The 21255-nt window shown below is 37.0% G+C and overlaps 1 protein-coding gene across 3 annotated transcripts in view; it reads right to left on the bottom strand.

The window, feature by feature from the left end:
* Positions 1–1732: 1732 nt before the first annotated feature.
* CDIN1 (CDAN1 interacting nuclease 1) overlaps positions 1733–21255 on the bottom strand; it is a 169759-nt gene continuing 150236 nt past the window's right edge. For 2 of the 3 annotated variants that reach the window (XM_067558055.1, XM_067558059.1), the window contains one exon: positions 1733–4698. In XM_067558055.1, coding sequence (XP_067414156.1) covers positions 4563–4698 — 136 coding nt within the window. In that variant the 3' untranslated portion in view covers positions 1733–4562. The remainder of the gene's footprint in view (positions 4699–21255) is intronic. The other variant, XM_067558056.1, reaches the window with a different exon arrangement.

The following is a 21255-nucleotide window of genomic DNA, read 5'->3' on the forward strand; positions in this document are numbered from 1 at the left end:
ATCAACACGCATAGTAACAAATATGTTTGTTATCTGTTCTCCAAAACAACAACGGTGCAATTCTTCAACCCTTTTCTTGAGTAACACTTGCTTTTTGGGGTAGCCCCACTGACATTGCTGGGCCGTAGTCTCTGCCCCAGTTCTGCCCCCTTTTTTCAAAGGGACCAGGATCTAATTGCAGATGACCTATCGAGAATTACTGCAGCAGGGTGGTTATTTCAGGTGGCATAAAGTTGGCAGAACCAGCTCCTATGCCAATCACTTATTACAGGAGGAAAGGGGAGTTAGAGAGGCACAGAGTAGCTGGGCTCAATTCTGCCAATTCTCAGCGAGCATACGGTTTCCTAGGAACTATAGCCAATGTTGCTTAGTTAGAGCAGCCTCTAGGCTGAAAAGCAGCTGCAGCTTGTAAATCAGGTAGCTGTAACTGGCTCCCTGATGGTCATTGGCTCTGTCCTGAAGACAGTGTCCTCAGGTTGAGTAAGGGCTACAGGATCATATCTTTAATGTAAGACATCACTTCATTTTTAACAGCTGAAATATTAATATTGGTTGTACGTATTTTCTTACAGCCAAGACAGTTTTCAGACACAATCTCTCTTCCATAACTAAGGCCCATTAGATAACTATAGGATTTACCATACTGGATCATGGCCATGTTCCATCAATTCCATTATCAGCACTTGGAATTGGCCTGTATGTGACACTTCAGAGAGAGAGGTAAAACCTTACCCACTGCATTCGACTAGCCAAGCAATCCTATGCATGGAGATCTGGGGCATTTCCCCCCTCAAAACTAAAATAGAATTATGAGAGAGAGGTTCTGCATTATATGGTAGTTTGGCCTGAATGCACACAGAATATGAAATACAGATAGCAGTTTTCAGCCACAGAACTTTCATCAGAAAATATCTGTAGAGACAAAAGTAACGAGTAGAAAGGGATATTCAAATGGAAAAAGGACTAATGAGAAACTTTTGGCCCACAAATGAGAACTGGCTAAACAATACGGAAAACAATGAGGGAAGGATGAAAAAGGATACAGAAAGAACCATGAAATGTCTTGTTAAATTAGAATAGATGGCAGATCAATTAGAAGAAGTGGTGTGCAGAGAGGGCAAGATAAGGGAGTTAAGAACTAGCAAGATGAAACAGTTTTTGAGTAAGTGAATACAATAAAACAAGAAACAAAGTATTAATATATTCTGCATATACATGAAGCGAAATGGTGACAAGGTATCAACAGACTTAAAATATATATGCATCCGTATGTTCACCTTTCCATTTAGATCAGATTTGTACTATTTATACCAAGCTTTTTTTGTTTTGAGCTGGTTTTCAAGGAACATTGTTAAACTACTTTTTATTCCTATGATGCAGGAAAGTTAATTAGTTTGTTCTGTTTAACCCACACTGTGTCATTTTCAGCATGACCTGGAAGCTTAGGTATCATTCCTACTGGACCAGGAAATTTGACTTGCATATCGAACTCATTGCACACAATTGTAGCAATTTCGATGGCTTGGAACAGGCTGTATTACAGTGTTTGTAAGAGCAGATGCTTGGCAAGTCTATATATGCCAGTGAGACCATGATTCAGTTTTATGCACACTTCTGTTTTCTGGCTTGGCATAATTCATTAGCACACTGCAGAATACTCCATAAAACTGGGTTTGGCTGTAATGTTAAGGTTCTAATGACTACAGCGTTGTAAAAAAATGTGGTAGTTTCTCCTTTTTATTCGTAGAGTTGCTGTTTACATCTGATAAACTAAGAAAATACACAAAGAACATTTGCAACATACAAGTAGGACTAACAATGCAGGGTTTTTTTTTAATGTTTTGTACTTACCATTTAAAATAGTGGCTCACAGTATAATAATTTTTGTGATAGCAAGGCTTGCAATTGGAATTAGTACAGTACATTCATTTTTACTGCTTTCTTCATCTCCATTGTAATACACAGATTTTAAACGGGCAATGTAAAAAAAATGGTCAAAGCTTTGTTTAAGGACACCAATACTGCCTTTCAACCCATTATATTGCAGCATCAAGTAGGGGAATAAATACACAAATACTATACAACCATAACCTTATTTATTTGTGCAGCCTCAACATTAATTTGTTTAAAAGCAAATATAACAAAGATTTGATGGGGGTTGAACAGAATTATCAACAACTGTGCAGATAAATTTAATGTACTCAAAAAGAAAAAGCAGCACCAGTGAGTATTGGGAAGACTGTTTTAAAAGATTTTATACAACACAATGCGCAGACATTAGCTAAAACAAATTCAGTTTTGCCCTTAACACCTACTTCATGAAGGCAGTCATTGCTTTGAGTTTCTAATGGAATAATGGTCAATTATTACTTTCTTTTTTTCTATGCTGGGTTTTACACATGCCACTAACCTAAACCAGAGTTATAAGTCCCAGGGGCAATTGCATCATAACTATTGCTTCTGTGTAGCATCAGGAAGGTACACTCTGAAGATCACTTCTGCCTGTCTTTATATGCAGACTCATAAAGCCTGTCAGGTAAAAATAAAATAAGTGTAATAGTTGAAACATAAATGAGTTATAGGTGTTTGGAAAAAAACAATTTATTGAAAATTGATATTTCCAAAGTAACAATTAAAGAACAATAAGATAATCTTTGCCATGTAATTAACTGATGGTATTGTGGAAACTCTAGTGTACTCTTGCCTCTGTAGCAAAGGATGTATCAATATTATTAAATCTATTTTTTCCTAGAGGAAAAAAAAGAAAGGATTTCAAAATTGGCTGTATAAATAAAATCCAGGCTAAAACTTGGCACAAAGTTCAGTATAAAAGTGAGATTTGAAAGTTTGTTTTTAAAAAAGCTGTGTGGTTATTTTAAAGTTAAAAAAGTGATTTCATACACCTTCTTTGCACCTCTTGCTTTGGATTGAAAGTTTGTACACAATTTCAAAATATCGTGGACCCCAAATAACTTCTCTGCTGAGGTTCTGAGAGCTTTTGCAACTCAAGAGAAGCTGAGTATGCAACTCAACTTCCTATTCTGAGAGGAATTTCCCTTTGGGATTGGCCATGTAATGATAGCTTTATGAGACTTCTTATCAAATGCCCTTCCCAATATGGAGTCTATAGCTTTGCTCAGTTCTTGTGACTGGTTAGAGAACAGACGATCAGCATGCATGGTGATTCTATCGGCTTCCTCAAAAATTTGTTTTTACCTGGTTGACTGTTAGCAAAGAAGCGTTCTTAAAAACGCTACCAGTCCAAAGAGGTATGTCTTGTCTGTCTGACAAGCTCTCAGCTGTGAGAGCAGAAGTCAGGCTGAACACTGCCCCTTTCCTGTTTTGATGAGTGTGGAAAGAGATGAGAAAGGAGCCCTCATAATTTCAATAATGGTGGGAGCCCACCACCATCTCTAGATGCCTTCAGCCTTGGCAGTCCCATTAGGAAGGAGAGAATAGGAAACAATAGCACTCAGGAGATTGTGTGCTTATTTAGATGAATTCCCCATCCTACTGAACAGATCTTTAGGAAGCAGTTTACTTTTTGGTTCTCATCTTGCACACCAGGCTGATATCCTTTGAGTACATCAACCATGTGCAAAGTTTCGTACCTGGTCCTTTTGGAGTTTCACATGCCAGAAAACTGCACATCATGAGGCCTACAGAGATCTACACAAATTATTTGCTTAAAATCAACTAAGGAAAGAACTCTCAACAGAGAATTTCTAGGATTTCTAGGCCAAAACTGCTAAGTCGTGTGCTTTATCACTTTTTAAAAATATTTTAATATTTTAAAAATATTTTAAAAAGTACACATTAATATGCACTACAAAATTTCCAAAATATATATACAAGATAAATCCTGACTTTTTTTTGTAAAAATATTTAAAAAAAATAATTTGAATGTCAGCTTCTTTTGTTTTTAAGCAAACATAAGCATGAGGAAATGCATACACCAATCATTATATTAGAATAATAATAACTGTCTGACTTACAAAAGCCAGGAAATTCAGAGTGAAAACAAGGTATTAAAGATGATGTGATCCTCTTTTATCATATGAGCTAAACTAACCAGGCACAATATGGGTGTTAAATTTGAGTTTCAGTCTTAACCAAATTTCCTGGCTTGTGTGTGTGTCTGAGCCGGATCTTTAACATTTAACAGTTATGTGTGAGATAAGAAAAAGCACTTTCTTTGAGATGACTCCTTAACGGAGAATTGAAAGTCACACCTTTCAGCCTCTACGTTTTTTCTTTTGTTCAGTACGTAGGGAGAAGCCATCCGGAAGGAAGAAAGATTATGACTATCTATAAACTAACTGACAGAGACAGAAATGCTGATAATGAGTGGGTTGTGTCTGTAATTTTTGGCTGCTCACAACAGCAGAGGGCTGAAGCAAAACAGAAACTCTTGATACATTTGTCTAAAAAAGAGGTAGTAGGGTGATCACGGGCAGCATGAGTTCAGCTGAAGTTCAGGGCAGATGTTGCCAGTAGTTTACACTGCAGGAAAGTAAAATTGCTTCCGGATTCACCTCTTCCTCCCAATTTCTCTTCCAACATCAGTGTTGAGCCATGCTGTGTCGCAGAGTTACAATATCAGTAGGAAAGCAGTCTTTTAGCAGGATACCACGTTCACGATGACAATCCAACTCCTCAATAAATCCATACCAATAGATGACTAATCCAGGACCAAATCTATAAAACAATGAGGAGAATATAACATAAAACCACCATCTACAGAAGAAAAAAACAGTCTACAGTCCCAGGCCAATGAGTAATTCACATGCATTGCTGATTTTATTCCAAAATTAGACAGTTTACCTACTTTTAATTTTCAAGATTTTCATTTAATCAGGGTAGAATTGTTTTACATCTAAGTAATATCTGATCCATGAATAAAAATGCTATTTAGAGTCTTAAAGCAAAACTGAAATATTTGTTTAGTTTACACAAAGGAATTTATTCTTTTACCAGTGTGAACCTATAACTCACTAGCAGTAAGAACAGACCCCTAAGTGCCTTCGCAATAACATTTAATAACTGTGTGATACATACAGAAGTTTTTCTTCCCTTGCTCTCCATTTATTTCAGATTTGGACATTTAAGCATTAAAAATACATGGGTTTACATAAAACCTCAGATGATGTGAATTTCAGTACAGTAAAGATCAACAATGATTCTTTAAAATATAATCTCTACAATGAGTAAGTAACTGTTAAGGCAAAGCACAGTTCATAGAAAGTTTCTACCGCAATGTCTCCAAAATGTGCCTCAGGAATTCCTCAGATATTACTAACATTGACTGATCCCCACTAGGCACTCTCAGGAAGTAGCCCCACAGACTATTTTACCCATCAGGAAGTTCAGACCTTGAGGCTGGGTTCATAAAGAAGTAATCACTATCAATCATTGTGTACAGCGATATGTTTTGCACATCAGTTTCACGTTTTTCCTACTGAGAGCACTTAATTAAAGGGCAGCACTACTTTTGGTGTAGTGTTGCAGGAATTTTACAGTGAAATCATAAATTATGAATGTTGGGTTAGTAAAAGGATGTCTAAAAACAGAACCACTTTCTGTAGTCTAACATTACAGCAGTCTGTACAATGTTAGGCCAAAAAGCTTTTTCTTTCTGTGATTTATTATATGCTATAGTGAACTTGCCAAAAACAACAGTGCAGGATGAGCTATTAGATACCGTATGTACAAGAAAAAGTTCAATAGAATGTCATTTAATGGTTTGTACACAGAGCTGTGCTCAGTACTCACACCAACATGATAGGCAATTTTTGTTAATGTTTAATTATAATAAAAGTGTGTCAGGGGAATGCACAATAACTGAAAAGTCCACTTAGCAGACAATACAAGCTCTCAAAACTGTGGGTAGGGCCAGACTGGCTTCATTAGGGTGGTTTCTTTCCAACACTGAATTGAGGAAAACTATCTGATGTGCTCACGTAATGGTACAGACATGAAAGGAAGAAGAAACTCTATGGATTCCCCTGCTGTTTCAATTGGGCGTGGTTTGCTACTTTCCAAAACTGTTGTGTATTGTTGTTAAGTACTGTTTTATGGCTGCTACTTTCCACCCCAGAGGTGGATGCATTTCAGTAGCAAAGGGAGCATTCCTCGTGCATAGTTTGCATATCCATCTGGAAAACTCTTATGATTTTTCAGATGGAAAGGCAAGAAGTTATTACTGATACCAATTTAGTCATGCTAAATAATATAGACAGAGAGTAAGTTTCTTTAGTAAGGTATCACAGGTAGTCAGACTGTGCGTGGGAGGGCACAGCACCCTTCACCAAGCAGCTGCGCTCTATAGATGGTCAGCAACAATTGCAGTCCTTGTGCTCTCTAGAACACAAGGACTGCTTTTGGCTAGTGCCCTGTGAGGTGCATGCAGGGCCATAGCCTGCTGTTCCTCACTGTAACAACAAATACAGCTGGCCCAGCCACAGGAGGGAGCAAATGGGTGAGTGTGCTGAAAGACACTGCTCCCTGGTGCTCCCATTGGGGTAGTGAAGCTTCATGCTGCCTCCAGTGTGAGGTAGTGTTTCAGTGCCACAAGCTGGCCCTAATATTTTTACAAAGAAGATGTGTGTTCAAACCAGTCACTTCAAAGGAATATGTAACTGAGGAGACAGTCAGCACTATAACTGAAAGATTTTAAAAACAAGCCAAGCCAAACCAAAACCACATACACCCACAACAAAAAGAATGCATTTTGCATTTTTAATGGACTGTTTTATGCAAGTCAGAAGCTATGAAACATATATACATGCAGTACTTATTCATTACTAGCACGTTTGTCAGGTAAAAAACCCACTGCTAATGAGCAGCTGTTCTTCCTTGGTGCTTAAGGAAACTTGACTTGTTTCACTAAGCACAACTATCTGAAAACTCATGTAGTAAGACACTTGCCGCTGTGTATAAACTGTAACTTGTATTTGAAATTATAGTTGTTCATTAAAATAGACACTTCCAAACCCACTCAAAGGGACTGTAAACCAGTTTCTATTGAACTGTCAGTGCCACAAATGTCACTTTTCATTATATTGGTTGCAACAGGTTCAGAAATGCCAATTCTGAAAAACTTTATTGTCAAGGGTGTCCACCCCAAGAGAGTCAATTGCAAGGTCCTGGCCTTAGTTAATCAGTGAAATTATTTCCTCAATCCTGTATTAGAACCTTTATTAGCTAACAAAACTATTCACTCAGTCCTGCCCACGCTGTATCTTTTCATAATATTGGTATAATCCTTTATATTATGACTGTGTATCAGAGATAGCATATTATGATCAGACACAAGCCATACTGTATTAAAAAAAAAAAAGACTTAAGTGGAGCACTTAAAACCAAAATTAACTTGTTGGCATGTTAAGCATTTGCCACTGCCTATGAGGAGCTCCTGCTGCTAAGCGCTAATTTCTCTTTCATTAACAGGCAGAGTTGGCAAATCACAAACAATGCCAGTGGTTAATTACAGTTGCCTTAATTTGAAAAGACATTTAACCTTTTTTTTCTGGAGGGGATGGAGCAGGCAAGTGCAAGAGAGGAGCAAGAACCACCCTTTTTAATTTGACTTCCTCCAGCACCTTCTGAAGTTGCACATGTGACACTATGAAGAATGAAACACAATACTATAAATTATATAGTGAGGCTAAAAACTTATTTATAGATTAATAACAACATTTAACACATTCGAGACTAGCCGTCCCTGCAGGACCAGTGCTGACAACTTTGGTTTATACAGGAAAACTAGTTCAAATGACAGAGAGCTTGCTCTGCATACTACAGGAAGTGGGACCAACCTGGCAGTTCTGGAAAATATCTTCAGAATACAAAGCAAAAGACGGTTTTACAGTCACTGTACAAGACTCCATCTGGAATACTGTATGCAATACAGGTCACTGTACTGCAGAAAGGATATTATTGTTTGAGAAGGTGCAGCTCAGGGCAATGAAGAAGGCATCATCTCTTAAGCAGCTAAGTGCAAAATCCTACAGACTTTGCTTTTGCACAGTAGAACTGTGGTGTAAATCTGCAGTTTTGGTTAACAGGGACTTGTGTAAATCTTCTCTTCAGTTTTGTTTCACAGTAGTTCATACCCTGTGAATCCCAGGTGCTAGCTAATCCCAAAACTCAACATGAAACTACAGTTTCGCCTGTTTTTGTGAAGCTCAATTTTTTAAAACAAATATTGGCTGACTTTTCAGACTTGAAAGGAAATAGAAAAGCAGCTGAGTTTTAACTAGTTTGGGGTTTTGTTAAAACATTCTGAATAGCTCCATATAGGAGTAAAATATGGAACTCAGTGGCAAGACTATTTCATACGAAGTGTAATAAACACTGAATATGTTATCAGAGAACGGACCTCACTGAGGCCTTGCACACACACACATGAAATGGTTTATCTTAAATCAGTTTTTAAATAGTTAGTTAACCAGGTGTAAAACTCTCAGTAGACACTCTTCTTTCAGTTTGAGAGTGACTTGCTGGTTTAGCTTAAAATTTATTCTTAATCTATTTAAGATAAGTAAACCAGATTTATATTGATTTGAGAGTGTCCACACAGCCTTTTGCACTGGGTTAACTAAATTGATTGTAAAACTAATCTTTAATTAAACCATTGCAGCTCTTTCTTTGCATGTCAACCAGCCCTGAGACACTAAGTTTTGTTCCTAGGAAAGAGGGATTTCACCGGGGTATGGTGAAAAACGAGGAAGGTGGAATTCAGGGCGGGGGGAGCAGAAGGCACATTAAATCACATGGTTTCTTCCTTTTCCTAAAAATCTTTTATGCGCTTTTTATTACTAATCTTACATGCACAAATCCTCATTTTAACTCAAGAAATCACATAAAAATCAGTAAAATGTGAATCAGGCTTTCACTTGCCCTTCAGCAGAACCACTTTTGTGCTAGAAAGGAAAAAGACTTTTATTTATTTATCTATCACACATTCAACTTCACTTAAAGAAAAACTGCTCTCTAGTAATTGTCTTTTATTCTGGAATGTCTGTGTGGGGTCCATGCTAGCTTCTAAGGATATGCCCAGACATGTGGCCATTGGTAGTTGAGTCTCTCACCATCAAAAAGCTTTGCATGTGGTTTTATGAAAAATGTATTTTCAACACATAGCTCAATACCGAGGAGAAATGTAAAACATCTTGTAATTGTTTTAATAACTTTCACTTTATTTATTTAGTCTTAGTTTATTTGTTGTAGATGAGCTGTATTCTACATGTATTCCAAGATAGTAATGTAAATAATTTCTCATTCTCAGAGGCTTTCCTAGTGAAATGTGAGTGTATGCATGTTTATATCTAATGTACGTGTGCATTTATGCATGTGACTGACTGTGTACAATTAGAACAACATCAAGGTTATCGTAATATCTAAGTTTAACCGTCTAACTTGCTAGTCATTTCGATTATGAGATATTGAGATATATATTTTTACAGGTCCCAGATTCCGGTCCTTGCTTTATGGTACTAACCAGCTAAAAAGCTGGCTTTTGCTGATTATCTGAGGACTCCCCAATGGCACAGGTTCAGTGTAGTTTGGGGGCTGGCTTCAGCTGATTGTTTGATACATGGCAGGGTAGAAAAATAAAACTGAAGCGTTTTTTTTCTTTTTTTTTTTAAATAAAGGAAATTCAGTAATGCCAACTGCACTTCATAACTTGTTTCCTGAGAAAAATTCATACAAATAAATTATAATAAATAAAAATGCTTTTAAGGCAAATTTTAGCAAGTTGTTTAAAAGAATTGGATTAATATCCACGCATATTTTTGAGTTATTGGTGTGATAGGTCAAACGAAAACAAAAAATAGAAATACATATCAAAAGAAAACCTCATCAGATGGCTTTTTTGTTGCATGTTTAAAAATTCATGAGCAGCCGCTATAACAAAAAGCACGACACATTCTTATTTGTATGGGCATTGACCACTGATTTTTTTTTAACATATATATCTCCTGTGCACTGATGCCTAAGGCTTACCTCTCTTGTATTCTCATTCTTTTTATTGGAAGGAATTTTGGCGTGGGCTGAGGGTGTTCTAGTGACCAACAACTGCAGGCAGATTCTCAACTGGTATAAACTGGCATAACTCCACTTGACTTTCCTATGGTTAGCCCAATTTACACCTACTGAGATCTGGCCTTGCATGTTTCGTAGGGATTTAATTTCCAGTGTGTGGGGATTGTTTCACTTTGATTAGCAAAGGAATCTTCTACATATTTTTCAAAAAGTGCTAACACAAATTTAATTCAAAATAGAATGCAATGCCACATAAATGGCTACCACCATACTTCAGTGCATGAATATAAACAAACATGGGTATTTTAAAAATCAAGTTATGGTATCTTTATATAAAAAGGGGCACTTTCAAATTTTGGACATGGTTGAAAGTGAGTATATTTTTCTTAAACTTTTTGTAATCCTCTCGTCTGTTTCCTGAACCAATCACAAGACAGCCTATAATTCAAATAGAAGTTACCTTCAAGGCATCATATAGATTTATATTTTTTGGCTCTACTGAAGTCTGCTTTAAAAAAAAAAACCTATTGGAGTTGTTCTCATGTCAGGCAAAGTCAAATAACTGGCTGATGATATGTGTTCATGTTATAAATCTATCACTAGTCCAACCTTCATAAGGCTGCACCTATTCTAGGTCCCAACTACTTTAAATTACATAATAAATATTCTCACCTTATAATAAATACTTTACAATAAACAAAATATCTTTGGTTTGAAAACAGCTCAAGAAACAGAGCACACTAACTTAATAGGTGCATTAAAGCAAAGCCAAGTTGATGAAGAGAGATCAGTTAGGTAGTAATTTTGGGACTGATCAAGCACTGTTGGAAGTCAATGGAAGCTTTGCCATTGACTTCTGTGAGCAATTTAACAATATATTGTCTCTCAAGATTTGTCCTGATTCAAGTAAAAATTACCACATCTATCTTATGCTGTTGGGTGAAATTTGAGCTATAATGAAGTCAATGGAAAAACTCCCACAAAAGGACCAGGATTTTACTTTCAATGTCTACTAGCATTTTTAGTGTGTGTCCTCATTTTCAAGGGGGTTATAACTTAGAAATGAGATTTCCTTTGGGCTGACAAGGATACAGAAATCTCCAATGAGTATTAGACACCGATGCAATACTATGGGAGTATGGATTGTCAGGGCTGTCCGGGGAAGGAAGGTGGATGGAAGCTAATAGCAGTCCTCGATGTCCCTGTGGTCACCCCTCTGTTGAATACTATTACATTTTAATGAGCTTTTGTTTACACTAGCAGCCTTTTAGCTGTGTGATAAGGCTGTAAAGGCATCAGTCAAAATGCAGCATTTTTGTTGGCCACATTTCATCAAACTTACAATATGATTTAAATGCTTTAGGCATTCTGAGAAATAAAAATAAGCCATGCGATATTTATCTGCATGTCAAGAAATATGTTAAAAAGACATTTTAAAATTTGCATAGTACAAATCATAAACATGTATTGATAGAATGGACTGATATTGTGTAAGTCACCATCATTAAAAAATATTATAAACACAATTTAACTTCTGGCTGCGTAATGCATTTTTAATAAACAAACTGTCAAATACATTATTCACCTATGGGATTTGTTCAAATCTGAGAACTGTTCTCTCAGGCAAATAAAAGGATTTTTATAATCTTCAGTGACAGAATTTTTCTGAAATCGTTCTCATGGAAATTAACTTTCAAAAGCTACGATTAAATAATATTAAGGTTACACAGATTTTCAAGGATCAAGGCTTTCTAAGTGAAGGCTGACACAGAGAGTGAGAAAGAAAAGGCATGTTGGCTCACGGACAGTGAGTGTTAAGAAAAAAGGGTCTTGACTGAACTTTGAATTTCTGTGGCTTATGTTGATTCACATCATAACTTAAATTTTACTCAAAAAGATGATTTTGTTCTTGAAAAAATCTTTGAGACACTCATCACTGTATGCGATTTTACTCATTGAGGGCTTGATTCAGCAAAGCTTGTGCTTAAGTCCCATTGACTTCAATGTTATGCACATATTTTACAGAAATGAGGCCTAAGACACTTGGGCCTCGATCCTGTAAGGAAATCTCTGAATGGCTCCCTGTTCCTGTATTAAGCCTTTTGCAATACTGGGGCTTAGGTGATGTCATGGTAAGATGGCAGAGACATATTTTTGGGTAATAAAGTGAGGTTTAAAAGAAAACATTTGGGAGCAACTGGGCCAGTAAAGTAAAGTAAACTTTAAAGATAGTTAAAGTAAAGATTCTTATTGAGCTTGTCTAACTGTGCTTGATTTTGGCCATTTCAATGGACTTTAGTGGATTAGGCATAACCAATTGTACTCATTTTGGAGGATGCTAACTATTTCTGCTCTCCTGGCAAGTTAGTCAGTTCTAATGACCAGTTAGAAGTTAAGGCTTCAAGGTAAAGAGGATGCCCCAAAGAATAAGCAAGCACCACCCAAGGACTTTATCCTCCTAGACAACTGGATTCAGGTTTAAGTGAAAACTCCCTATAAGAGAAATATGATGTACAATGTATCGATGTCAGCTCAGGGCAGGGTGCTTTAAGATAGTTTGAGCATCCCCACTACAGGAGGAGTGGGAGAGGTTAAAAAACAAATAAACCAAAAACAGAAAAAAGAGATGTAACTAGGTGAACAGCTGACAACAGAACTGTCAGAAAACTTTCTAAAATGACTTCCAAAAAATTCTGAGGCCTTCCAGTAGAGTGTGGGCGTGCATGTTTACGTTATTCTGTTCCAGTTATTTATTTATTTAGATTGCAGTCTAAAAGGGACTTTACACTAAAAGATGTCACCCAAGGTTCTGCATGTCCTCACCATACATTTGAAAACACAGTAACATGGGACTTACAAATCATAAACCCATCCAAAGCAGCAGCAGCACTTCTCCTTCTTACTACGCATCACATTTTTTACCAGTCATGTGACCTATTACATGGTTGCCATTCATCTTACCACTCCAAGTTAGGCTCTGCAAGAGTTATTTAGTTATTATTCTCTGAAAAGGTAACTGAGGGTTACTGTTTGAGTTATACAATTATTCTATTTTTGAAGGAGCCACTGTCAAAGTAAACATATTTGGGGAAGAATAAGATCCTGCCAAATTTCTACTTTCTGATTAAAACCTACACAATAAAACAATACTTTTTGAAGCTCTTGTTTATTCTGTAGTTTCACTGAGAAACCTTGATGACTATTAGTTGCTCTGCAAAGGCTGCTGACATATATATCTGCACTCAGAGAAGTTACTGAGGTTATTTTAAACATTTGGTTAAGTTTGTAACACTCTTCTTTTAAAAGAATGCCTAGCTGCAAACTGCCTCTTATCCTGGGTGACAGAAAACATGAGACAAGCTATTAAATAAGGTTAGACTGAGGTCCAGGCAGCCAAAAGTGCTGGTCAACTCATGTTGCCATTAGGTGATTAATAGTTGTTTATTTTTAGGGCTTGAACTAACGGGCCGTCTTAAGGCCAGTGCAAGATGATATCTGAATAATCTGTGAGTGCCTTATGTTTGAAGAAACCCTTTCTTTTTGTGCAGCTGTTGATCTGGCTGCTGTCCTTGCCAGAGTAGTAAGATGTGCCAAAATTGTATTTAAGGGATATTTAGAACTGCTTACCCCATGGTTTATAAAAAAAACATTTGTGGTGAAATTGTGCTGCTAACCTGAGAAGTTGATCAGCAAATTATGATGGCAAAACATTTCAATGAATGCATTATATGACTAACTGCCCAACTTGCCAAATATAATTCCCAGAATCAGCAGTGAAGAGCATATTCCCCAAGATATTTTGTATTAAATACAGTTAGATAGATAAAAACTTAGAAGCCTTACACTCAAATACACAATAAAACAAACAATAGAACAGACGAACTAACAAATGGAGCACAGCTCGTTTCTGCTTCCAACTTCCCAAATCAGAGGATTAGTCCAAGACTGGATAGCAAATCATGCTGAGCAACTTCACACAATGTTGCTTAGCAGTTTAACTGCCAAACATACTATGGCACGTAATTGACAGGCAGAACTATTTTACATTTAAGCACAGAATTGTGCATAAGCATGAATCACACAGGTAACTTAAATTCATGAAAAAAGGGAAAACCAATCTTTATCATCTTCACCTATTTGACTCATCTCTTCTCCAGCTGTGCTGCCCGTTACTGTGGCACCACATGTCCATTCAGAAGGGAAGCAAATGCCTCCTTCCATGTCAGATATCATTGCAGCCTTTGGAATCTGTTGGCAGTCTTCTGTTGTATCTGGCGTTCTCCTATTTCATTTTGAATGTATCACCTCAAGGGCCTGGCATTCTCCAGTTTGATATGTAATTCCCTACACCAGTGTTTCTCAGGCCAGGCCTATACTGTCGGTGAAATTCGGCGGCAGTCGATGGGAGTTACACAACCTAGGGAGAGTAGCTTTCGTAACTCCTGTCGACTTCGTAACTTCTGTTTAGTGTGTCATCTCCACTGCGCTGCGCCGACAGGAAATGCGTATCAGTTGATGCAGTGCTATGCTTTTTTTGGAGGTGGTTTTAATAGATCGACTTCCGAATCGATTGAGCAGGTCTTCACTTCACTTCAAATTTGCCACCGTCAGTGTAGACATGCCCCCAATCTTTTTGTGCTGGCGATCCCCTTTGGACTTGTAACCCCCTACTACTATGACATAAGACTTCAACTCACTACCTTAAATATCATTAAGTACATTTATTAATAATATTCAGGGCTGGTGTTAGGGGGTGGCAAGCAGGGCAACTGCCTGGCCCCGTGAAGCTAAGTTTCATGTTTCAGCTCCGGGCCACTGAAAAGCACACAACTAAGCCACATTAGGAGTGTCAGAGACAATAACACCTATCACTGAAAACTTTCCTGGGCTTCAAAAGGTAAATAACATTATATCAGAGAAATGGTTTATGTGGATTGCTTGGGAAAAACCCATTAATATTTGTGAGGATTTAAATGGAATAGTGGATTTGTCAAGATTGGCAGTGACATGTTACATTCCAGGTCTCAGACTAGAACTGAGCCAACAGTTTGCAACATGGTAAAATCACATTACTTGGAATATCTTTCATGAAATAATTAGAAGAGGAGAATGTGTCTATATATGATACCAGAGGGATAGCTGGATTCAAAGTCCTGGGTTCTGTTTTTAGCTCTCCCACTTAATTGTGGCATGATCTTGTGTAAATCACGTAATCTATTTATGCCTCAGTTTATCCATATGTAAAATGAGTTACTATCTAATTCACAGGGATATTGTGAAGGTTATTTTTTCTGTGATTGAGAGGTTCTTGTATTAAAATGCAAAATCCTTGTAGTGAAATGTAAATTATTAATAGATTACTCAAATTTTGAGATATTACACATTATTTCGAAGCTCAGAAGGAACTAATAGACATATCCATACCATGTTATTGTAGGGTTCCTGAAGAGTTGTTATATTGATTATGGAGTGTCTCAGGCCCAATAATGGTTAAGATGATAATAAAACCCTAGTTTACTGTTACAATATTAAAGTTATTTGTGGCTGAAGGTTTTGCTGGCTAACTCCCATGGTAGCAACCACCATTAAAAATCTTTTTAACTTTCTATTAAACACACAGAAAAAGAAGAAATGCAATTAAAGCACCGAAACTTAAAGTATTAAGTAAAGCTTTCATTTTAACAATTTCCCTTATTCCCTTTCCATTTAGCTGCAATGAGTCATTTATAGGGGAAAACCCCTGTTTCACAGTCTTATAAGATGGCATTAATTGTTCTTTTTGAAGAAAGGAGAAAAAGTTCATTTGCATGGTCTTGAACTGCTGATCCTGTCCGATCCTGTTCCCTTACATAAAAAAAGAATATATAAAAAAGGGAGGAAAAAAATAGAAAATATAAAAAAATACAGCTTCTGTATCTGATACTTACTCTAGCTTGCAACCTTGCAAGTGGGAAAGTGGTGAGTTTTGATGTAGTTCATAGATCCTGTGGGAGTTAATTCCAGTCTTTATGGGGAGGGAAAGTGGTGTGAAACAGACTGCTCTGTCTCCTGAACAAACAAGCTTTGCCCTGGTTGTGGACATCTTCATTGCATCTAAGTAGTGGAGATGTTGACCATGGTTCTTATTTTGGAGCTGCAGGTGATCTTTTAGGTATTCTGGGCCCATCTCATTGAGTGTCATGAAGATAAGGACAGAGACCGTGAATGTGATTTGAATATTGGAAGGCAGTGGATATTTAAGGCATTGCTTCTAGCTACCCTCGCTAGTCACAGGTTTACAGCTCTGTTGCAAAAGGTAGTTCTTTTGACCACCCAAATGACTCTTATTAGATAGAAGGCAAAAAGAGAAAAATAGGATAGAGGAGAAATAAGGTGGGGAAGGAAAAATAACCTGAGGGATGTGGATGACAACAGGAACCTCAGGTTCACATTCGAAGTGGTCAGGATTTAGCCAAAGACAATGGAAGTAGTTATGCCACCTGGTTCTCTTTCACTGCTCGGTCTGGTCAGAACATCTTTCAGGATCAGAATGAAGGTCCAATGGTGTTATGGTAGACCCCAAGGTTCCTTAGTGATGGTGGGGGATGCTGATAAAGGTCACTTCTATCCAGTCCTCGCATCCTGCTATTTTACTATTCCCGTCAGTGAATTCTCTAGTATTCTAGAAGTAAGGTCCAAATACGGGTGGCAACCTCAAGCCATTAAAATTAGCCAGTCAAAATACAGGTTAGTGGTTGGAACTATAAACATTTCTTCCTATTTCTAGGCTCTTTCAGGTCATTTTCATATCAACCTGTGACTTTGTCTGCAGTCTCGAAGACTATCATAGTTTTCTTTAACATTTAATTCAGTTTGTATCAGTGCTACTTTAACTTTTGCTTACTTTTATAAACAATTTTACACAATGCTCTGAGTTGGACTTCCGTTACACTGGACAGCTTATAATACAACAGAGGGCAATAGAACTGTTAAATATTACTTATTACTATAATCCAGTACATAATCAAGATTAGAAGAGCAATCTGGGAGAACTAGATGACTCAGCAGATAGGTAATGGGATACAGAACTTTTCATCGCAAAGCCACTAGTAGGCATTCCATCCAGGTCAGTAGTGACTGAAAGTTATTACCATCATGTTGCTGCTCAGTTGCCTGACTAGTGATCACATGAAATGACTTCATACTCTTAGTCCAAGTCACAAAAAACAATAGCAGAAAGACTGAACCAATGGGCATGGAGAACGAAAAACCTCCTCCTCCTTAAGTATGGCTCTTCCAGGTCAAAAGCATAAGGATGGGCTGGTGAGAAGAAGCTTATATTGCTACTACATATGTTGCACTTGTTCTGTGGATAAATAGGACTTCCATTTTACAGGCCTGTCGATCTCACAGCCTCCAAAAGTGCTACAATACACATGAACATTTTTGAAAGATGTTTTTAAAGCATTCCTAATAGACTAAGCATTATTTTAGTTAAGTTCAAATGGAAGAAAGAATACAGCTTTGCCTGAACTACATGATTTAACTATGGCAACAGCAGAAAAATGGTAAATTCAAGAGATTAAGAGAGCTATAATTCTAACTGAAGCAGCAAAAATAGGAATTCAAAATTCCTTTATAATTTTGTTGCTTGTAGGCACCTTTGAACCATTCTTTAATTAAAAAAAAATCAACTTCAAGTGGGAACACACACGAGATATTATAAACCAGATGGAGCAGTTTCTGGTTGGTTAAGTGATGTTTCCCCTTTAATGTACTTATTTGCTCTTACTTGATTAATGCTGCTAGTATTTCATTCTGTGCAAATTTATGGAAATCTGACTTTAAAGAGCTCTGTGCTACTGAAAGCACTGATTTTTTTTTAATACTTATTCCAAAGTGACTTGATGGATTTTTGGATGCTTTTTGGCTCAGATGAAGTGAAATGACTATGAGACATGTCATGGTATCATCTGAGGTAATATGGGTATTAACATGTCATCACTGTTATAAAAGGAGCTGGTTGGTTATAGAGCTATTTAAAGTGCACAGGAGTCTGTAACATAATTATATTAAAACAGATGGACAAAATCTGAGAAATTTGTAATCTTTGTCCAGGGATGCTTATGGATAAATGAGTATATGGACAATATCTTGCTCCTGTACTGGAATAATTGAAAGGCTGTGTAAAGTATTGGTTAGAGGATAAACTGTACTTCATTTAAAATCAGATACTATATGTGAGCTGAATGTTACAATGTAAATATATAATTAATCAAAACCAAATAAATGTCTATCTCGTCATCAAATGTGATGACAGTAAGGAAACATTGCCTGTAACTTGTTTATCTCAATTGGTTCTGGCAGTCATGACTAGCCATATAACATTTGTTATTTGTAGTATTTGAAATTCAGGAATTAAAATACATTATTTTATCTAGGACTAGAAGAGGGTGCTGCTTTGATGTAATGTGGATTTTGTTGTTGTTGTTAGTCACTATCCTGACTTTTGTATGCCATTCAGAATTAAACTGTAACACATAAAAGATACCATTAAACTTCTACTCTGATATAAGTTTTTTGATTTCTTGGTTATTTCTAAATGTAGTAAATTAAATTCACAATACATCACACTTTTTCAAACAATAAAAGTCACTAACACTATGGTGAACAAAATCAAATCCATGTATAAAAGTCTGTCCTCAGTTACATACAATGCTTAATATCTGACCATGATGATATATATTTAGAAAATGAAACACCAGAAAAGTACTAAAGATTCTGGAAAACGATAACAAAGAAGCTAAGATTATTAAAAGGAATTTCCAACTATACTGAACAGCTTAAATCAGAATCATAGCTTGCTCCACTATAGAGTATTGAGTTTATAGACAATTTTAATTATTTATTCAGATTTATAAATAGCTATACTCACATCCATTTTTATTGAAGACCTTCTACAACATCTAGACCAGTGGTTCTTAACCTTTCCAAACTACTGTACCCCTGAAGCCTGAGTCCCACCCCCACGGGGCTGAGGCATGTAACTTAGTTTCATGGCGCCCCTGTGGCTCCAGGCAATTGCCTTTCTTGCCACGCCCAATACGAGCTCTGCACTTGCGACCCCTCTAAAACTGTCACAACCCCCAGGTTGAGAAACACTGATCTAGACCAATTTAAAAAAACAATTTTCTCTCTCCAAACTCCAACAGCCACACAATTTCTTATCCCTCCCTCCCACTTTGGAAAAATTCTGGGAAAGAAATAGGCATTGCAGTTTGACCAGAAGGTCAACAGATTCAGGATCTTTTGAACTGATGAGGGAAGCAAATTTCACCACCAAAGACCTATCACTGAAATTTAGTTTTAAGCTGAAAGCTTTAGCTTTAAGGAGCAGCCCACACACAGAGCATTAAAATAATCCAATCTTGATCCAGAACTTTTTGCCATTTTGAGATCACAGCCCCAGGGTTAAGCATAAATGATAAAAAGCACTTGACCCTTATGTGGCTATCCAGATGTGGCTGAGGATCCTCAGATTACAAACTTCAATATCAAAAGGTGAGCAAACTTCCAATTAAGGAAATATTTATCAGCTTTCCCAATTCCTTTGGGTTTTCCCCCTCCAAGCTACAAGCATAACCTCAAGTCTTCTCTTGGTTGAATCTCGCTGGGATCACTTTTGCCTAAACCCCAATCCCAGCAAGATACTGGTTTAAGCTGACAACTTTCCATTAAAGACAGTTAGAACCATAGTATGAATAATCACCAAACTCTGAAACTAATTAAGAGACACATGGCAAGATTTTCATCCTGTTTAAGCAAGAAACATTGTTAACTGCAAGCCACTCTGGGCTACACTACTCCATTGGCTCCCTGTTCAATTCTGGATCTTCTTCAAGGTTCTGGTCTTAATGTTTAAGGCCCATAATAGGCTAGGGGCCAGCTAAGGGATCATTTCTCCATCCAAGCCCACTAAGACAGCTGCATTCAATGTGGACAAAGTCCAAGGCAAATCTAGTCATGGAGCAAGGCAGAGTTCTCAGTGGGAAGTCCTTGGCTATGGAACACCTTCCTGTGAGAGATCAGAATGATAGTCAGCTTTACAGAGCAAGACTACCATTTCCGTCAGTACTAAGGGCTGAATGGTAACCAGGCATCATTTCTGACAAACAGAGGTTAAGCTAACGATAAAACAAAATGCAAACAAAGCAACTGCACCTGGATCTAACAGTAGCAATGAGTGGAGTTGTTTATGCACACATTTTAGTACAGTTCTTAATTTTGTATTTAGCAGCTGTGATGGATACTTCAGAAATGCCTGAACAGGTAGATTAGAGGTGTGTATCTAAATCCCTCTACCAATCTGAGGATTCACCTTCGACATGATGGGGAAACAGAAGATGCTTATTCCAGAACAAAATACACAAAAAACATATATCACTTTTTTACATGACACAAATGTTTACTTTGGAGGGGAAGCCAGACAATATCACTAGTTGACACTCAAATTGCACAGAAAGAGATACACGCAGCTACTGCAGTTCAGTCTTCTCCTAGCAAAAATCTCTGCAGTATAATTAATACTTTTTTGGTATTTAACTAAAAAGGGGGAAGGGAATAGATTAAGAAAATATGTGGCAAAAATGAATTTACTTTGTGTGAACACAAAAATAAAAATAACAGAAATGTGAAGCACAGCTGTTTACCAAACACTTGCACATCATTTAAGATAAAAGGCCACAAAATTCTTGTAGAAAAAAGCATGCAAATAAACCAGAGTTTCCACTCAGCACAAATCAACATTTATCAAGCATTTCTGCAAAGAAAATTGGTGAGAAACTCCAAGAGCAGATACTGGAATATGGCATCCTAAATTTACAGCTATGTTCTGCTTAAAACTTTTCCCAAACACAACTATCTTAAAATACGTCTATTGGAGAGCTGTCTACTAATTGTTCATGCCTTCTATGAAGAGTTCTGTGAAATCTCATTGTCTAGTTTGGGATCTTCCAGAGAAAAAGAAAAAATTATTTAAAGCCACAAGTGCACCAACAGCTTGGCAGGCTTCTGAAGGACAAAGATTATTTTTGAAGTAAATGTTTTATAGTAAATGTTTTGAAGTGAATATTTTATAAAGATTATTTTTGAAATAAATGTTTTATAATTTTGCATCTATTACTTTAACATTAAAATACTTTAAAAAAGTCAAACAAAACAAGGGGAATA

The sequence above is a fragment of the Emydura macquarii genome, unplaced genomic scaffold (genome assembly GCF_026122565.2).
Source record: "Emydura macquarii macquarii isolate MOO-44397 ecotype Brisbane River unplaced genomic scaffold, CSIRO-AGI_Emac_v2 contig_1876, whole genome shotgun sequence".
Classification (NCBI taxonomy): domain Eukaryota; kingdom Metazoa; phylum Chordata; order Testudines; family Chelidae; genus Emydura; species Emydura macquarii.